General features: G+C 46.0%; 1 protein-coding gene across 4 annotated transcripts in view; it reads right to left on the bottom strand.

The window, feature by feature from the left end:
• LOC116945159 (dyslexia-associated protein KIAA0319-like protein) overlaps window positions 1-15,636 on the bottom strand; it is a 44,594-nt gene extending 28,958 nt beyond the window's left edge. For 3 of the 4 annotated variants that reach the window (XM_032959353.2, XM_032959356.2, XM_076068921.1), the window contains exons 1-4: window positions 15,421-15,636; window positions 9,732-9,892; window positions 1,503-2,092; window positions 785-895 (exon numbers count right to left, since the gene is read on the bottom strand). In XM_032959353.2, the coding sequence (XP_032815244.1) occupies window positions 785-895; window positions 1,503-2,092; window positions 9,732-9,852 (822 nt within the window). In that variant the 5' untranslated portion in view covers window positions 9,853-9,892; window positions 15,421-15,636. Of the gene's footprint in view, window positions 1-784; window positions 896-1,502; window positions 2,093-9,731; window positions 9,904-15,420 lie in introns of all 4 variants that reach the window. The other variant, XM_032959355.2, reaches the window with a different exon arrangement.
• Window positions 15,637-18,642: the final 3,006 nt, after the last annotated feature.

The following is an 18,642-nucleotide window of genomic DNA, read 5'->3' as shown; positions in this document are numbered from 1 at the left end:
CAGTGGGCCACATTCTAAAATCGGCCACGTGATGTTATGACATCACGGGAAAATGTGTATCTCTCGTCTACAGGCCTCCCGCTTGTGCATCTCACTTTCATCAAATTATCATCGATTGGCTACAGCTTTCTTAACTCAATCACTTATGTCTCAATATTTTTGTCCTTCTTAAGTGTGGTGGTGGAGTTTTCTCTGGGTCCTCCGGTTTCCTCCCACGTGAAGCCAAACACTCATTGGTGGAATTGGTTCAAGATCACAATACAGCAGGACCCTCCCAAAATCATTCTCGTGGCTTTCTTGGGTAAATAATTGCCATTGCAAACAGAGTAGTCTCCAACATGCATGACTGTTGCAAAGCGAGAGTTGGCGATGGCTTGGGGAGGGCCTTCATCTGGCAGTGGATTGATCATGGATGATGATGAAGATGTCGACACACAATTTTACGCATGTTACGTGAAAGCGAGAAACAATTTTAATTTTTTATTTAAAGCTTTCGTGACTGCTGGGATTCATATTCTTGGTTCTTTCGGTAAAGTCATGTAGAAGGGAAACAATAAAATAATAAAAATAGTTTTATATTTTTATTATTTTTATGGTTCCCTTTTACTTAGAAGGGAAACAATAAAAGAAAAAAAATAGTTTAATATTTTTATTATTTTATTGTTTCCCTTCTACGTGACTTTACCGAAAGAACCAAGAATATGAAACAATTTTAAGTCGATGAATCAATTTAACGTTACAAGATGAGAGATCGGTGCAGTTAAGGTTGGCTTATGTCACATACCGGGCTCGTGGAGGAGGCCAAGAGGGCTTTGCCGGTGGTAAGACTGTTGCCATTCAGTTGGTCTTGGCTGAGGAGCGTCCTGACGTAACCCTCCAGGTCCTCGTCGAGAGGCTGTGGGATGGGAGACGTCTCCATTGAGTTGTCAAACATTAATGAGAAAAATCGTGCATTCATCCTTGCCAGCATGTAACTAGCAGTGCGGAAGCCGACGGCTAGACGCAGGGCAAATGCAGTTCCTTTTGCTTTGGTTTGTGTCTCAAAGCTTTGGGAATCCCAGCACGACGAGCGATCCACATGCGCTGCAACACGGTGGAGAGCTACCCATCATAATTATTTCTCAAGAAGCTAACTTTCGGGCCACGCCTGTATCATCAGGGGCACCGTGAAGGCGAGATGTTAATTGCCTCGCCAGGTATACAGGAGCTCGTGGGTTCGATGCCAACCCTGACTCGTGTATATTTGGAGTTTGCATGTTCTTGCTATGGTCGTGTGTATTTTTCTCTGGGTCCTCCAGTTTTTCCCTTCACATTTAGAATCAACACACGTTAAGATCATTTGGCTGCTATAAATTTCCACTAGAAAAGCCACTTTGCTGAGCTATCATTTGTGGCCATGTCACTTCTAAAAAAATAGCTCAAGTGGGCCTTACCTGGTAAAATAAAAAATAGTTGAGTTTTTTTAGTCTATAGTTTCATTATCGTCGTCATCGTCGCGGTACCTGGGCCGTATTCATAGCTCCAAACAGCGCTGGCGTCGTCTGCCGCTGCTCCGGGCTACTCAGCGGTTCCGTGACCACACTCTGCGCTGCTCCGGTCGTGGACGTCGCAGGCCCCATCAACTGCTGGATGTACTCCAGCTCCGAGGTGGCGACCAACTCCGGCAGGGAGCTGGTGCCATTCACTGCCGGCTCCGCTTCGGGCACGCCCTTCCGGCCCATCACCTTTCCCGTGTGGGCACGAGTGGACGCAGACCATCGAGCCTCCGTCACCGGCGCCCCTGAGTCGGCTCGATCCGTCGCGTTAACTGGTCCCGCCAATCGCTCGACAACGGCCATGGAAGTCTGCTCCAATTTCTCCCCCTGGAAGATGCAGTCCCCGTGCACCCGGCAGCTCACGGCGTAGCAGCGGTTCCTGTAGAGCCACGCCAGGTTGCAGGTGGGCCGCAGGCAGCAGGCGTGCAGGCAGGCGTCCCACAGCGAGCCGTTGGTGACGGGTGGCAGGTCGTTGACGGGGGTCACGTTGTCGGAGACGTTGGCCAGGACCACGTGCGACACCGTGTCGTGGTAGTTGCACTCTTCAACGCAAATGCCTTGCGGCGGTGGGCAGGGAAACGTGGGAAGGCAAACGACAGTTTTTTTTCAGCCGTTCGGTCAAAGGGTTTGTTTGATCAGACGACACCACACAGGTCAGTGTGGGTCAGGAAAGAGGGAACCCAGGACCAGTTCAAATATCTTTCGATGTTAGCCACGGTCGGGTATTGAATTCTGGGCACTGGATTCGTAGTGCGGTGCGCTAACCACCACTCTGCCACTGCCCCCCCCCCCTCAATCCCCCCCAACGCCAACCCCCAATACATTTAATACTTTCTGGTTGTGGTACTCTTGCAGTGAGCAATAGACCACCTCATGTAAGGAAATGGTCATGGAAGGTCACATCACATCCATGCTAGGTGACACGCCGTTTATATGCCCTGCGAGGAGTGTTGTGTATAAATCAAACCCAAACTCCTGATTCTCGGAGCTGGAGTCAGCTAAATTAAGTGAGACGCCAAATGTAACGTGATTTATTCATGCGGTATTTAATAACCAGTAAGCACATAATACTTCACTGATTAATCAATTAACGTCGATTCTTACGCTTGTAATAAATGCATCGAATCATGCATATTAGGGTCCATTGTGGCCATTGGCTCTCGTGACCTCTGTAGCCAATAGAGGTGCTGCATTCCCCACAATGCCAAACAAAGAAGCGATTCTTGAATTTAATCACCACCCCGGGGGGTGGGGAGTAGTGCAATGGCAGCTGTAAGTGCTGCCCTGGCTGTCCCTAGAGCTTGTTAAGTGCGTCGGCTGCCCTGATGATGCCCGAATGCTCGTTAGTGCTCCCCTAGCTGCCCGGGCTGCCCCTGGGACTCGTCGTTGTTGTTGTTTCTGGACCTTGGTTGCTTCATTCTGGGCTGTGCTGCGATGTTGTTCTCTCTCTCTCTCTCCAACCCTCCCCCCAACCCCGGACACCCCCTCACCCCCATTCTTGTAAAACGTCCCAGGATGCAATTGCATTTGGACGCTTTACAAAATTAAATTATTGTTCTAATATAAGAGATTAGGCAGACATCTATAAGAGCCACATGGTTATTTTTTTGTTGCGTCTCCTGTTACATACAGACTGGTGCGTTCCAAATTGTCGGTGCGGCACAGGAAAATGTTCCATCCACCCAACCGCAACATCATCCGTGGGGGGCACCAGAATCAGAATATTTATTTATGCCTGGAGGAATCCGATGAGCTATAAAGCTCTTTTTCACAGATGTGCAGTAGGGATGGGTAGGAACGTTACAACAACAAACAATACAAAAACAAGATAGCAGTGCAAAGTACAGGAAAAGAAAACAAATCACCCAAAAATACACAAATAAAACTAAACCATCCCCATCCTACCATGCAAAGCCCACTGAGGTGTTAACTTACTTTTCATAAGCGACCTGGCCACAAATGACAGAGTGGCTCATCACATGGAAATTTATAGCAGCAAAATAATCTACACGTCAACTTAGGACATCATCAGGCATGCCCCTAGGGAACCAGGCTGACTCCAACAACGCCGCCGTTGCACTGGAGAAGCCGGTTCACACCGCGCCGGAGAAGTCGTGCTCTCACAGTGGCCTGGCGGTGTCGCACGATCCTTCTCTCGGCCTAGCCCGGGCTGGAGCGTCACCTGCCACGTCGTGTCGCCCCAGTCGGCCGTGACGCAGACGTGGCCAATGACATTTGTCAGAAGCCGAGCGGTGAACTTTAAGCATGAAGCCAATCTCGACGAGGGTCAATGAAACATAACAAACGCAACGGCAGCCACAATAGCACGCGGGTCACCCCGGCCCGAAGCAGGCTGCGGCTGACACGGCAGCGCGAGGACAGTCGATGAGTTCCATCAGCACTGAGATTCTCCGTTCACCGCCAACCTAAACACTCCACAAGGCCAAGCTATCTTCGTACATTCGTACTGCCAGATATCTACGGCACGTGGTAATACAAAATTGTAACAGCTCGCACGATGCTGCAACGTCAGGACGATATTACCGTTACGACTTTTATTTCACGCTATTCCGTCGCATTTTTTATTCTTACTTAAAGGAGTATGCGGACATGAACAATCGCCCTAGGAAGGGGACTCTCGGGCATTTTGCCAGCAGGGACCCCGAGGAAAGGGGCTCGGTTGGGGGCTTTGCCAGGGGTTGACGCCGCAGGGTAGATGGTGCTACATTGCTGTCTCAGCGTATGTATCCCACAAGTAACTTTAACACAAATGTTTGTGAACCCCCGGCGGCTATGAGAGTTTGCATGTGAACGTTTTGAAGCGTGCTGAATCCAAATATGACATCAGATATATATTTCCCATAGAGCATGAATAATTAATGGAGGCTCAACCGCGAGCCTCCCCTGTTGCACGAGCAATGTTGCTGGCCCGGGATGCCTGTCAGGAGACCTACGAAAGCAACGCCACCCACGCAGCCTAAGATTACAAAACAGGTCGGGAAACCTCATTCATATACATAGACGTAACACTTGCCTCAAACGTATTTGATGAGCATAATGGAAGCCGATAGGTTGCTGTTACCTGTGACAAAAAAATTTTTGCATACTTGTGAAGTCTTTATGATTTTCTTTGCACCCCCATATTTGTGAGCAGCAGTTTGAGTAATTTCGCCGGATTTCAATGGGGATAGGTCCCTAACAGCCAAACAACTTTGAATTAAAGTTTGGTTCATGTTGGATCATCTTAATGAGAGTAACACTCTCCCTTCCACCCCCGCTATGCACGGATGGACAGACGGGCGGGCAGGCAGAGCTAACGCGTCAACTCTTTCAACCTTGGTTGTTGAAAGCGTTAATAAAAACCAACAGTTATATTAGATGAGTAAAAAACGTGGAAAAGTCGCCTCACAACAGCCTGTTACCGCCTTGTCTATTGCATGGTGGTCGCCTATCCAAAAATATTTCTGGACTCAGCCCCGAGATCTGGTTTGGTCATAAGCAACCTTTAGGACAAACCAGAACAAATAAGAATGTTTGTTTTATGTATACACTTGGAAACTTATTTGCCTCAACACCTTTTGAATATGCATTTCATATAAACTACACGGAGAGTTGAAACGGTAACTCCGAGTGACAAAGTCAAGAAAAAACATCTGTCCTATCTATTTTCATTTTACCAGGTAAGGCCCACTGAGCTGGACAGCTCCTTGTTCAGAAGCGACTTGACCATAAATGATAGCTCAACGAAGTGGCTTATCACGTGTAGATTTATAGCAGCCAAAAACTCTAAACGCATGTTTCTAAATGTTGAAGGAAAAACCGGAGGACCCGGAGAAAAATCCACGTGACCACGGGCAGATAGACATGCAAAAACTCCAAATAAACAGGCATCAGGGTCGGGATAAAAACCACAACATTCTGTATACCAGGCGAGGCAGTTAACATCTCGCCACTGTGGGTATCAAAAAAAGCTGACGATTTGCTCTGGGGCAGTACGTTTTCACGTGGCAATACTGTACACGTCGCCAAAACGCAACAAACGCAACAAACACGCTGCGGGTGGCTTGCATCACGACTCGAGAGTAGCGACGTTATACTCCATACAGACATGGGCATGATCTTAGCACGGCCTTGGCACAACAGGCACTTAATCACGGACTAGACGTGCTTAAAACAATTACGCTTATTATATTATTCTTGGTTCTTTCAGTAAAGTCACGTAGAAGGGAAACAATAAAATAATAATATTATATTTATATTTTATATAAATATAAGCTTTCGTGACTGCAGGGATTCAAGAATATGAATCCCTGCAGTCACGAAAGCTTTAAATCAAAGTTTATTTTATTGTAAAGAGGCTCTTGTTATCATGAGGCAAACAGTGCTTTGATACCCATCCAGACAACACACACACACCGAAAGTGTTCAGCCTCAAGTTGTTCTAATCTCTGTTTGCCAGACAGGGTGATGTATTCACCACAATATTATTTTTCTTACCAAAAAGCTAATTGGCGACATTGCTCGCAGAATAGTTTAAAAAATACTAATTCAGCAAATCAGCCAAATAATCCAATGCAGTATAATGAGACTCCTTGTGACCTTGCTGAGTACTCTAAACATTTTTAAATATCATTTTGTGGTGATAACAGTGCATTGTCGTACTGCTCTTTCTATGCTCCCCGACGTCACCAACCCCACACTTCTTCAGAATGAAGTGTGGTCTAACAACCCACACGGCATGAGGAGGCCCAACATCCAGCAGTGGATTGACAAAATAACATTTTACGAACAATCTGATGGTCACAAATTCAAAGGAAGATAAGGCCCTAGCTTAATCGCAACCATGTACCTTGCTTAATCGCAACCATTATTCTCTTTGCTTAAACCAGGAGGGCCTTGCCGAGTCTCGTTACCATTTTTCAGGAGGGTCCTGCCAAATTGCCGCAGAAGGGGGAACACATTGCCGCTACGTGGTCTCCAATTGAGCAATACGCGGTGTAATTTTTCATATTTGGGGAAAAGCAATTGGACGGTGGCGCTGGCAAACAAAAGTCACCACTCTCCCGAATTAAGTCACGCAGATCTATAACCTCCGCTGCGAAGCGGACGGTACGTATCTTTATAGTTACTAACACAACCGCAGTAACAACCAGGCCGGCTGCAAGATTCAAACCGTGAACCTGTGCAATAAGCGGTGGACGCGCTCCCGCTGGACCCTGTCACCGCCCTCACTTAAACCCCCCGGGGGTGGCTGTGAAGGGAATCTCAGAAGGGCCGCTCGTTTCACCCTTGAGGGCCACTTCTGTCCTGTGGCAAACACGTTTACACAGAGTGTGGAAGCAACGCTGTCATCTGGAGAGCACCCTTGGAGCTAATGGAGTATGTTTGTCTTGATCTACTGCGAAAATATTAAACTGGTTTTTTTAGCTGCCGGTCGGACCGGCAAGACTGGATTTGGCGGCATACCACAGCCACCTTTCTGCCAATAAAACCAAATGTGCGGTCAACAGTTTTCAAGGCATCCTGTTCATCACGTGTGCGTGCATTAATCTAGTGCACAGATCAAATATTTCACTCGCACAGATCAAACATTAAAATAAATAAACAAAATTAAACAATTAGGTGACTCATTTAAAAAGGTTACTTCTATGCATGAAATGATTGACAACCCACACTCAGCAAAGTGATGATTTGTCACAATTCAGAGGGGCCATTCGTATAAAGATGTAAATGTTCTCATCTCGTTTTCACCATCTCCTTTGTATTGCTTGGAGTTTTCGTCTCATTTGTATGATTGTGTCCACACCATTAGCCTGAATTTCAACATTCATACTCAATTTGCAGGTAATTTGTGTACATTGCATACCGCTGATTTTTTTTTCCTTCGTAAGAAAGCACTTTATGAAAAATGCTTTCGCAGGGTGTGTGTCTATCCGGGATGGCCCTTCCAAAGCGCAGTGGTCATAAAAAATGTTTTAATAAATGCAATTGCTAAGCACAGTAGGCCCAAAGGCCCAATATACCAAGCGGCCAGCAACAAACTAGCACCACTGAAGGTGTAATCGATAAAGAGTTCGTGTTTCTTGAATTGAGAACACGGGATGATTGGGTGCTTGTATCGTAATTTACCCATCATTCCATGTCTGTCGATCACAAACATAAACCGGCAGCGCTAAAGATTTACTGCCTCATGTGGAGTGGAGTGGAGTAGTCTCCTCTGGCCTTTGGGCAATGTGGTATTACTAAACTCCAGGCCATGAGCCACCGTGGGGGTGATGGGCTTCACCATCGCTCACTCACTCCACGCTTCGTTCTCCATACGACGAGCATTAGCACACCCAAATCAAATAATCTGTATGAGAATCATTTATCTGCAATGTATGCAAATGATATGCCAATTATATACACATTTGATGTTTAGGGCTTATGGGGCAAACAGTACCGTACAAAAGAGATGGGAAAATAGGAGCCCAAAAAACACAGATTATTGGATTAAATGTTTTGACCAGCCATCGCATGGCCAAGGAGAGTAGTTATTACAAGCCATAGGCAGTGGTTGCTCAAGCAGAATTAACAAAAAAAAGATCAACACATTCGTCAAAAACAGTGGCCTTAAAATAAAAATATATATAATAGGTAACATTCTGGGCAATGGCCTTTCTTCATTGCACGTAAAATAAGATAAGGGAGAGGCCACACGGTGTTTTTAAGTGGATAAGAGTTGGAGACTGCAGCCTATGGTATAAAGTGCAGTCTCCATCTCCTATCCACTCTGTCTCTCTGGCCTCTATATGTATGAAGGGGCTTTGCCCGAAATGTCAGCTGTTTTTATTGTTCATTTTAAGGCCACGGCGTTATTGACTGATGTGTTGAGAGTTAGTTTCTGGAAACACTGTAAAGGAGCAAAACGTGCAGACTGCAACAAAACCCCATCTCCCAACAGCGCGTTCTCACGAAACGTAGCTTTTTCTCGAAGTTCTGCGAAAACCGAGCCAAATGCCATTGCAATTGCTGATTAATTCGTTATCAGCGTGGTAAGTAAAACTGCTTCCCTCCAGATCCCAGAGCAGCCAGATGACCCACAGCCAAATGTTTCGACTCCTGCTTATCGTGAGTTTACCCTTCAGCGCCATGACCGCGGGTGCAAAAAATACTAAAACCCAAAACAATGGGAAATGCCACGCCCATTGCCGCCTCCGAGATAAATTGGCCAAGTGGGTGTCTTGAGCTGCTGTGATGAGACAATAGCGATGATCGATGATGAGCACGGTTGGTCAAGTACGGTGCAAAAGAAGTTCAACATATGTACATGATGATAATAGGATGCATTGTTATAATGAAAACATCCATGACCAAAGCACGAATTTGCCACCACTTTCACGTGCTGGGAATTTCTTCAGTTCCTGAAGAAGCTCCCTGCACGAGGAGCGAAACGTCGGACATCGTGCCGAACAAGACGCGGAACAACCCGAAAACACATCGGAGCGCTACATAGCACAACCAAGAAATTATACGTGGTAGGAATAGGACAGTTGAGAAAAGTTTAATTGTAATAAAAAATATTATATTTCCATTTTTACAGGAAAGTCTCATGGAGTCTCGAGGGTCATATTTCTGAGGGTTCTGCATTGGGATGTTTGCGCAAGTTAAATTTTTATATGTATTGTGCGTATGGGGAGGAATCCAGCGGCGGGCAAAAACCCACCAAACACGAGCGAACAACACTCCAAGCCATGCACACATAAATTCAATAATTAATCGATCGACTGCTGTCTCTTGGCCACCTTCCAACATAAGAGGGTTGTGGGAGTTTCAGAAATTTGTCCATAATCCACAAACACTTGCCTCCAAAGCACCAGATCACCAGGCTTGGATGACTGAAAATGCCACCCCTACTTTCAACGAGCAAAATTAATCAGGCGGAATCGGGGCAGGCCACATCGTGAGAGCAAATTATGAGAGACGAGAGGCTATTTGACCACCGAGTGAAAATCCAAGGCAAAAAAAAAGCGGGGGAAGACAGCGGAAGAGACAGTAGTACGCAATATGAAATCACAGAGTTTGGAGGCCACTGCTGGATTGGAGCAAATGGGGACAGGAAAGAATAGCAGAAAAATAATAGAATACTTCCCACCGCCGGGCAAAGGCTGACAACAACAACCGCGACAACTCCGGTTGCATGCGAGTGCGCATTACCTGGCAAGATCAGGAGGCTGAGGGTGCACAGCAGCAGAGCAGCCCAGTGCAATCCTGTCCACGCCGAGCGGCGGAAGGGCGGCGGCACGCTCCGGTGGACTTTATCCAGGTGACACTCCATGACTAAGGTCTGCGTGTGCCCCAGCTCACATCACCTGCCACTGCAAACCGTCTCATGTCCACAACGCAACGACATATAGGGACAAAATGTTCCACATGTAGCTCACACAGGCTGTTGGGGCAACTGCAATTAGCGAGCACCTCGCATGTGAGACGGTGGTGTGATGTGGCCAGGGCCATGCCTTTGTCCCCCAATGCTGTGCTTTCCACACGACACTGGGTACTCATTTAAACTGAGTGAAATTAGAAGAGGCCCAGATTAGGTTCAGAAAAAAACCACTGATGGCAACCATGGCCGGGAATGGAACTCGGGATGGCCGATTTATGGTGCAGTGCCCTAACCACTGCACCACTCCCAACAATTCAACTAAACACACAGAGTTAAACACATGATGCAACCTCTTCGTAACGAGTATTTAATGTGACTTTTACTGCTCTGGTGAAACGCGATACAGATTTAACAATCGCTATAGCCAATGTAATGTGTTGGACCAACTAAGACAAAGTTTGGCCAAGACTGTGGCGTGAGTCATACATAGGCTGGCATTATCATTCACTAGATGCACATGTGCACACATATGCCGGCACTGTGGACTGTATGCAGGGTTTATTATCAGCCTGGTCTGTCTAGATTGCTAAACAAGAAAATATTTATACACACTTGCCACACAAACATCCAGTATACCTCTCGTTATGGCTGCGTGGTAACTCCTAGCCACGTGCCACATACTCCAGTCTACGAGTGTCTCGGAAAATATTCATGAGTAAAATGAAGCCCCGGCTATACGTAAAGGGTATGACCTAGTGTCATATTTATTGTGCGAGATATACATGTATAATATTATTAATGTACGGCCCTTAGTCAATCCACCGTTACGATGATGGCCTCCCCATGACAGTCAATCTTGAGATTTGTTAGATCACACTTCACCAGCCCTGTCAGGCGAAGGGGAGGGGTGTCCTGTACCAGTTCCACTTACTTTATCCGTGGCCAGAAATTTTACTCTGGTAGCAGGGTTCACATAGTTCATGCTAATCACTGTGCCACCATTCCCCTCATATACTGTGCATGCATAAATAATTGCACAGCAGATTATTTTCATATCAAAAAGACACACGGAGAGTCATGACAATTCTCATGGACGCACTAAAAACCTGAAATGTGGGACAAGTATAGCCCAGTCTATGCTTGTAACTCAACAAATCTGGCAACAATGTTGAAAGTATTTGTTTAGAAACTTAGAATAATGAACCTTTGTATCTGGCGGTATTTGAGGGGAGGCTGAATCCACATGACATCAAATGTTAAATTTGAAAATCGTCAAAAGAAAATGTCAAGGTAAGATGAACAATCGAATAAAAGTTTTAGTTTTTACTTAGGCCTATAATAATCAAGTTGTGTGGGTTAATCGCGTGCTTTCATAAGACTATGAAGCTAAATCCAATAAACCCACTGAAGCCTGATTACATTTAATAATGTTGTACAAGAGACAATTATGCTGCCGAGTGGCAGCTATGATGAGACAGCTTGACTCAAGATCAGAAGGGTTCCGAGTTCAAATCCCAGTCCAAGTTGACTCAACCCATCATCCACTTCGGGATAATAAAATAATCACCACTGTGTGGAAAAGTCAACAGTGATGGTTCTGTTGAAAAGAGTGTGAACCCCTCTGCTGCTGCTGATGATCTTGCTGCTGCAGCCAAGGGTAATTATACAAATGGTGATATGCCTTTTCAGCATATATGTTCATTGTTCACTGCTACTGTGGTTGCTGATGATGATGCTGCTAATCTTACCAATGCTAATGATGCAGCTGATGATGATGATGATGAAAAAACGAGAATGCTACTGTTGCTGCTACTAATCACGACGATTATGATGCAATGAATTTCCTTCTGCTGCTGCAACAGCCGCGAAACTATTTGAGTTGACTTTGAGAACCAAGGTGAGAACACATTGGCACACACACACACACGAGACAAGGATCACCCATATAACGGTTACAAGACTTTTGGGGCAAGTGCTGCAAGCAAGCACCTATGGATAATCATAATCAAAACATTTATTTATTCTGTACTGGAGGAATCCAATGGGCTATAAAGCTATTTTTTCAGCAGGTCAGCACCATGCTCAGCCGTCTCTGTCTCTCCAATGCTGATGTTTACAGACTGTACGAGGCTGAATGGACCTTGGGAAGGCCTAGCTGGGACCCGTTCAGATATACGGCACCAATATTGGCTGTGACCGGGAATCAATTCGGGTCCCTGCACTAAACCACTGTGCCACCGCTCCACACAAATGCAGCATAGACAAGGATATGCTGTATATAACGGCGCTGATATTATTACATACTCTAATTGTGAGCAGACTTGTACACGTGTACAGGAAACAGAGCACACTGCCACGTTAGATGCGGGGTGTGTGCATGTCTATATACTACTGCCATCACATATCACATAGGGACGTCACCATTAACAGTCTGATGGAACCGTAATCAACATTGCACAATAAGTACGCGTGATTCAATGACATAACACTTAGATTGCACCACTCACAAAACCAGAGGTTTGTGTAATACGGGCTTTGTCTACTTGCAATGGCAATCTAATTTAGACAACTTATTACCCTCCGAGAATTAAAATGCATAATCAGCAAATGGTGAAGCAACTCTACACGACCAACTTCGATTTTCTGGGTCTCATCAGCAGTCAGACTTGCCAAGCATCTGGTAAACAAGCAGTAACACAAGAAAATATTGATTTATATAGCTACTAAATGTGACCGCATCTTAAGACACAGTACAGAAACACAGGGCATATTCAGTACATATGTATATTTTTAGAGTCGGTCAGTCATAGGTCTCTACGCGAGTCTATGGGTCTCTGTGTTTGTTAGAGGGAACGGCAGTCGGTGACAGGTAGAGATGAGGTGTGGTCCTGAGCGTCACAGGGAGTCGACAGCAAGCATTAGAGGGGGAAGGGAGTTCAAAACAATGCGAGCAGCAAAATAAACGGAGGGAATTTCCAGCGAAAGCTAACAAAAGCATTCGTTTAACAAAGCTGACTTTGCTGACGAGACTCAGATTGTTGAAAACATTCCTAAACTTTGATTTTAAAATCTGATGGTTAGTAAAAGTCTGTAAGTCCAATGAGTCAATATATTAAAATATCCTTTGATTTTATGGGAAAAACATAACTGATGTTAATGCACTTAACTGCCTCATTACGCTCCACTGTGGTGGTGCCATGGTTCGTTCACTGCACTATGAGCCTCGTGAACGGAGTTCGATTCCTGGCCAGTGCTTAACACCAGCGGGAAAGTGTAATCTGACCCGATCTTGGGCACCCTCTCGCCCAACCTGCACTGACCAGCTTGATGAAGTATGGTCATACACAACCAATGAACGACAAATCATGGGCAAGCTTTCATGCAACAATGGATTGACAAAAGGCTGTAACAATGCAGTACTCCATTCAAGGAACACCAAAGAGCGGTGAAAGTTGGTCTCAAGTAAAGCGATACAATTCTCAAAATGTGGCGATTGTTGTGATGGCCAATGGCTATGTGGCTTAAGCCATGGGCCATCACAACACACCCACACACCCATACCTGCCCACCTAATTTATCCAAGCCCATAATGCTATTACCGTACTCGGACATGACTCCAATTGTGTGAGCAACATTCAGTACAGTAGACTGCCGTGCGTTGGTCCCTGGCAGCTCCTGTAGATTTATGAAATGTTTCATAACTTGCCAGTTGTGTTTTTTATAATGCACTGTTGACTTTAGCCACGGTAAACAATATCACCACCACCGTCAGCCATGATCTGCCTCCACTGCTAGATGACGGCCTCTGCAATGTGTTGTCATCTCTCACAATCCGCAAATACTACTGGACAACAATCCATTTCATAGCTCCATCTCATCGGCGGACGTCCTGTCGAACGCGTTCCCTTCGCTTGGATGTCACTCAGCCGTGAGTCCCGTCGGTCATCACTCAGCAACCTGTCCTGCCTCAGCTCGATTCGTTTTCTCACCAGTCAATATGCATCTTCTAACTTGCGTATGTTCTCTGATACATGCGTTACTCGGTGTGTCTCAGTGCACAGTCGACCACATCGATAACCGTGGCGCCGCGGTGGCAATATGTTAACTACCTCGCCTGGTACGCAGGAGGTCGCAGGTTCTATCCCGACCCTGACGACGATGCCTGCTGCTGCTGTATATTTGAAGTTTGCGTGTCTCTCTCTCTCATCATCACGGTGTCTAGGATATGTTAACTACCTCGCCTGTGGATGCAGGAGGTCGCGGGTTCTATCCCGACCCTGACGATGCCTGCTGCTGCTGTATATTTGGAGTTTGCGTGTCTCTCTCTCTCATCATCACGGTGTCTAGGAGATGTTAACTACCTCGCCTGTGGATGCAGGAGGTCGCGGGTTCTATCCCGACCCTGACGATGCCTGCTGCTGCTGTATATTTGGAGTTTGCGTGCCTCTGACGCCGTGGTCGCGTGGATTTTTCTCCGGGTCCTCCGGATTTTCCCTCCACATTAAGAATCAACATCACGCGTTTTAGAGTATTTAGCTGCTATTCATTTCCACGTGATAAGCCACTTCGTTGAGCCATCATTTTTGGTCAGGTCGCTTGTGAAAAAGAGCTATAGTGTCGCTCAGTGAGCCTTCCTTACCTGTTAAAATAAAAAAGCTCATGTATGGTTTTATAGTTTAAGCATGACGCACATTAATCAAGTTGTCAGACTACGCTTTATTGACCGTAGATATATTTTTACTAATTGCAATTCCAAGCCTTAAATGCTGTGTTTACTACACCTCTGTATCATCACTACGGTACAACAACACCGTTACACAAACTAATAACCGTCCCCAAGTCGCTCGAACTGCCTCACATTCAACACCGACAACAATCAGCATAATAATGAACACACAGCAGCAGCAGCAAACAGGCCTTAACACATTTCATATTCAAACGTGTGCCTTACACGCTAGACATAGGCCTGACTAAATATATACACACACACACAAAATACCGCACGTTCGTAATTAAATAAGAAATTGTGTTATTTTTTTTCAAGAGGCGGGTGGAGCGGTGGTGCAGCTGTTAGCGCACCCTCTTAACAAAACCCGGCGCCACGGCTCTCCACCAGTGTCGGGTCCCATCTGAACCGATCCCAAAATTCGCCCCTGACCAGCGTGGTGAAGTAATGACGAGGAAAGCGGGTGGATGTGAGGCAAGGCAGGGAAGACGAGGCCAGAAATTCATCCAGCAGTGGGGCGAATAACCCTGCAAGTGTATTTTTGTGTTGACCTGGGGGCACTGTGTCTGATGCCAGTAGGTGGCGGTCGTTGCCAACGCATAATCCCCATTTGAGTGCTTTCGACCGCTGCGAGAAAATTAACATTTCACGGTAAAAAAATAAATGAAGCGACAGCGATAACAACAGTATTAATACTAGAAGAACAACAACAGCCAATGACGAGGCCTCAACAACAACAACCATGGCGGTTACCGCGCAACGTAACGAGGTCGTCATCCTTGGCCAGGCCTTACCGTCAAATCACGCCGATCGCCCCCTCGTCCACCGCTGGCCACCGTAACCCGGGTGAAAGAGGCGACTCAGCTCGCGGTGCCGTGCTGCTGCGATTCTCGCTGCGGGCTGAGGCTGCCGGAGCCTCCCCGTAGGAAGCCGCCGCGGTCCGAGTGTTGATGGTTGGGCAGGAGGCTGAGGGGGAGTAGCTCAGCCGGGGGGGTGACGTCACCGTAGGGGTGGGGTGAGAGGGAGGGGCGCTCGCTCGCTGACGTCACGGCTACTGCACCTCGTCTGTTCCCAAACCCATTATTAGTTCATAGTTCCATTTATTTGGTTTAGCCCTGTGAGCCATTCGGCTCTTGAATCGGGTGCAACAAACAAAAAACAAAAACATGAACCCCATCCTCAGGGTGGGAGGATTTGTCAACATCGTCAGCAGCTTCATCAGCACCATGATCATCAGCACCATGATCATCATCAGCACCATGATCATCATCAGCACCATGATCATCATCAGCACCATGATCATCATCAGCACTATGATCATCATCAGCATCATGAGCACTATGATCATCATCATCAGAACTATGATCATCATCAGCACCATGATCATCATCACAACCATGATCACCATCAGCACCATGATCATCATCAGCACCATGATCATCATCAGCACTATGATCATCATTAGCAGCACCATCATCAGCATCATCATTATTATTCGCTGCAGTAGCAGTATCATTTTCTTCATCGGCAGCAGGATTATTTGCTTCAGCGCCATCATTATCAATGGCAGAATCCGCAGCAGCATAATTTGCATCATCATCAGCAACTTTATGTTAATTTTCATTACCATAACTTACATCATCAGGAGCAGCAGAGGCAACAACATCATGATTGACATTACCAGCACCACAGCATCATGAGCAACATCGTTGCCATTGCCACCACCATCATCAGCAGTATCATGCATCATAAGTAGAATCATTGTCTGGATAATCAACAGCAGCAGAGCGTTTATGTACGAGCCTTGTCCGTCCGACCGTCTGTAACGAGCAGACACTATAACCCTCTTAAAGCTGATCCAGTATGAACGAAACTGTGGTATTAAGTTGTGTTGCTATTCGGGACTTCACAGTCATCAGCCTTGAAAACTGGCCAAAGTGATCGAACGGTTCCCCAAAACTTGGAGACAATCCAGAGAGAAAACAACTACGAGCAAACATGCAAACATGTTTTGCCCTGACAGCTGCCAGCCAGCTTATAAGGAAGAACCCCAGATGAGCAGGAAAGCAGCCGGCGCCAACAATTGCCCAAAGCTCTGCGGTCCTCTACATATTAAGATCTGTTCAGCCAATTAATGTGTGAGGAAACTGGAGCACCCGGAGAAAACACATACGTGCAAGGGCGCAACGCTCTCTCACACACGGACGAAGCATGTGGAGTCCACATTCTTGCTGTACCTACCGCCTTCTCCTGGCGAGCCAGGGCATGACTCCTACATTTGGGAACGGACGTTTTGCTGGTAGTTACAACCAGCATGTGAGCAAAATAACTTGTGGAAGATGGCATAACAGAACTACTTATGAGTTCGCTTTAGTTCCCTTCTATCCACACGAGGTGTGCACTGCGCACCGTCACACCCAGCGAAATAAGCGTTCCTCAGAGCCAACAATTTTGGAAAATTAATGGAAAACCAAATTTGATAGAATATTTTTCGTGTGCAGTCATTGGCTGAGCCCATAAATTGAGTTGTCACGTTGAACAAACGCGGCGATGTGTGTGTATTTGTTTATGTATTGATTTTTTACTGCTTCAGCAGCAGAAGCTATCCACAACATTAACATTTGGGAACGGACGTTTTGCTGGTAGTTACCACCACGGCCATCAAGCAGTTGTTAAGAGTGGAAAATGCACGTATTCAATTCATAATAGAGTTGTCACATGAACAATCCTGCCAATTGAATTGCTTCGACACACAGGTACCTAACGGTTAAACGTTGTTGATTGCTTTCCAACACACCGGTGTGCTGAAACAGTAAATTAGAACGATTGTTTACGGGACAACTTTATTATATAGCTGTGTCGGATGGTGGAGGGTTTACAACACACATTTTAGTGAAACGGCGATCTGACTAGGAAAACAATATATTATGAATGTGTGAATATTAACATTGCTCGCGGAAGTCAACATGGTAAAATGAGGTCATAAACGCGCTCGACGTGGGAACCCAGTTTAATAACGGGCAGCTGCAATCTGGATTTGCACTGAGGAACTCAACAATTCCGGCTCAGTGCCCTGACGTGGGATGGGCCCTCTGAACCACACCGCATCCTCTGATTCACTTCGTTATAACGGGAGGCTTGGCACTAAGGTTATTAAATTCATATGCTGCAATGCACACTTCACGTTCCTTGAACCAATGGCCCAAACAAATTTATATCCAGGTCTCAAATATATTTGACAGCAAGGTCGCCGTTATAGCTTTGTATGAGAAACTCCAGAGAGTTTGACAGAGATTATCGTTTTGGGGATAACATCGAACGTGATATGAAACATCGACACAATATGAAATAACAAATGAAGCGTATCCAGTAAACAAATGATATGCCCATATTCTTGGTTCTTTCGGTAAAGTCACGTAGAAGGGAAACAATAAAATAATAAAAATATAAAACAATGAAATTCTCACGACGTTTCGACTGCAACACAAGCAATCATCATCAGGTGCTGTTTTCACAGCAAGAAAATGTGTAAAAAAATTATTGCTGTGGTTTTCACACCTGATGATGATTGCTTGCGTTGCAGTCGAAACGTCGTGAGAATTTTATTGTTTAATATTTGTATTGTTTCCCTTCTACCTGACTTTACCGAAAGAACCAATAATATGAATCACTGCAGTCACGAAAGCTTTAAATCTAAATTTAAATGATATACCCGCTAAGCTTTATGCCCACGGTGGACGCTGCCCACGGTGGGCACAGGTGGAATTTGCCACCTTCGGGTGTAGAGCCCGACCGCTCTTGGACCACGTCCTTTAAAGAAAGATAAAACTCCCCCGTATAGCCTTAACAGACTGTTTGGGGGCAAGTGTTGTTAGCGAGCACCTACGAAGGTCAGCACGGCACACGAGGGGGTGGGTGGCCAGCACCACGCCCGGCCGCCTTTGTATCCCCCAGTGACGATGTTTACACACGACACCAGGTACTCTCGACCTCAGGAAGGCCCAGGACCGGTTCAG

Source organism: Petromyzon marinus, chromosome 23 (assembly GCF_048934315.1).
Source record: "Petromyzon marinus isolate PM22_M1 ecotype Great Lakes invasive population chromosome 23, UKy_Petmar_22M1.pri1.0, whole genome shotgun sequence".
NCBI classification, from domain to species: domain Eukaryota; kingdom Metazoa; phylum Chordata; class Hyperoartia; order Petromyzontiformes; family Petromyzontidae; genus Petromyzon; species Petromyzon marinus.
This window is presented reverse-complemented; position numbering and strand designations above follow the sequence as displayed.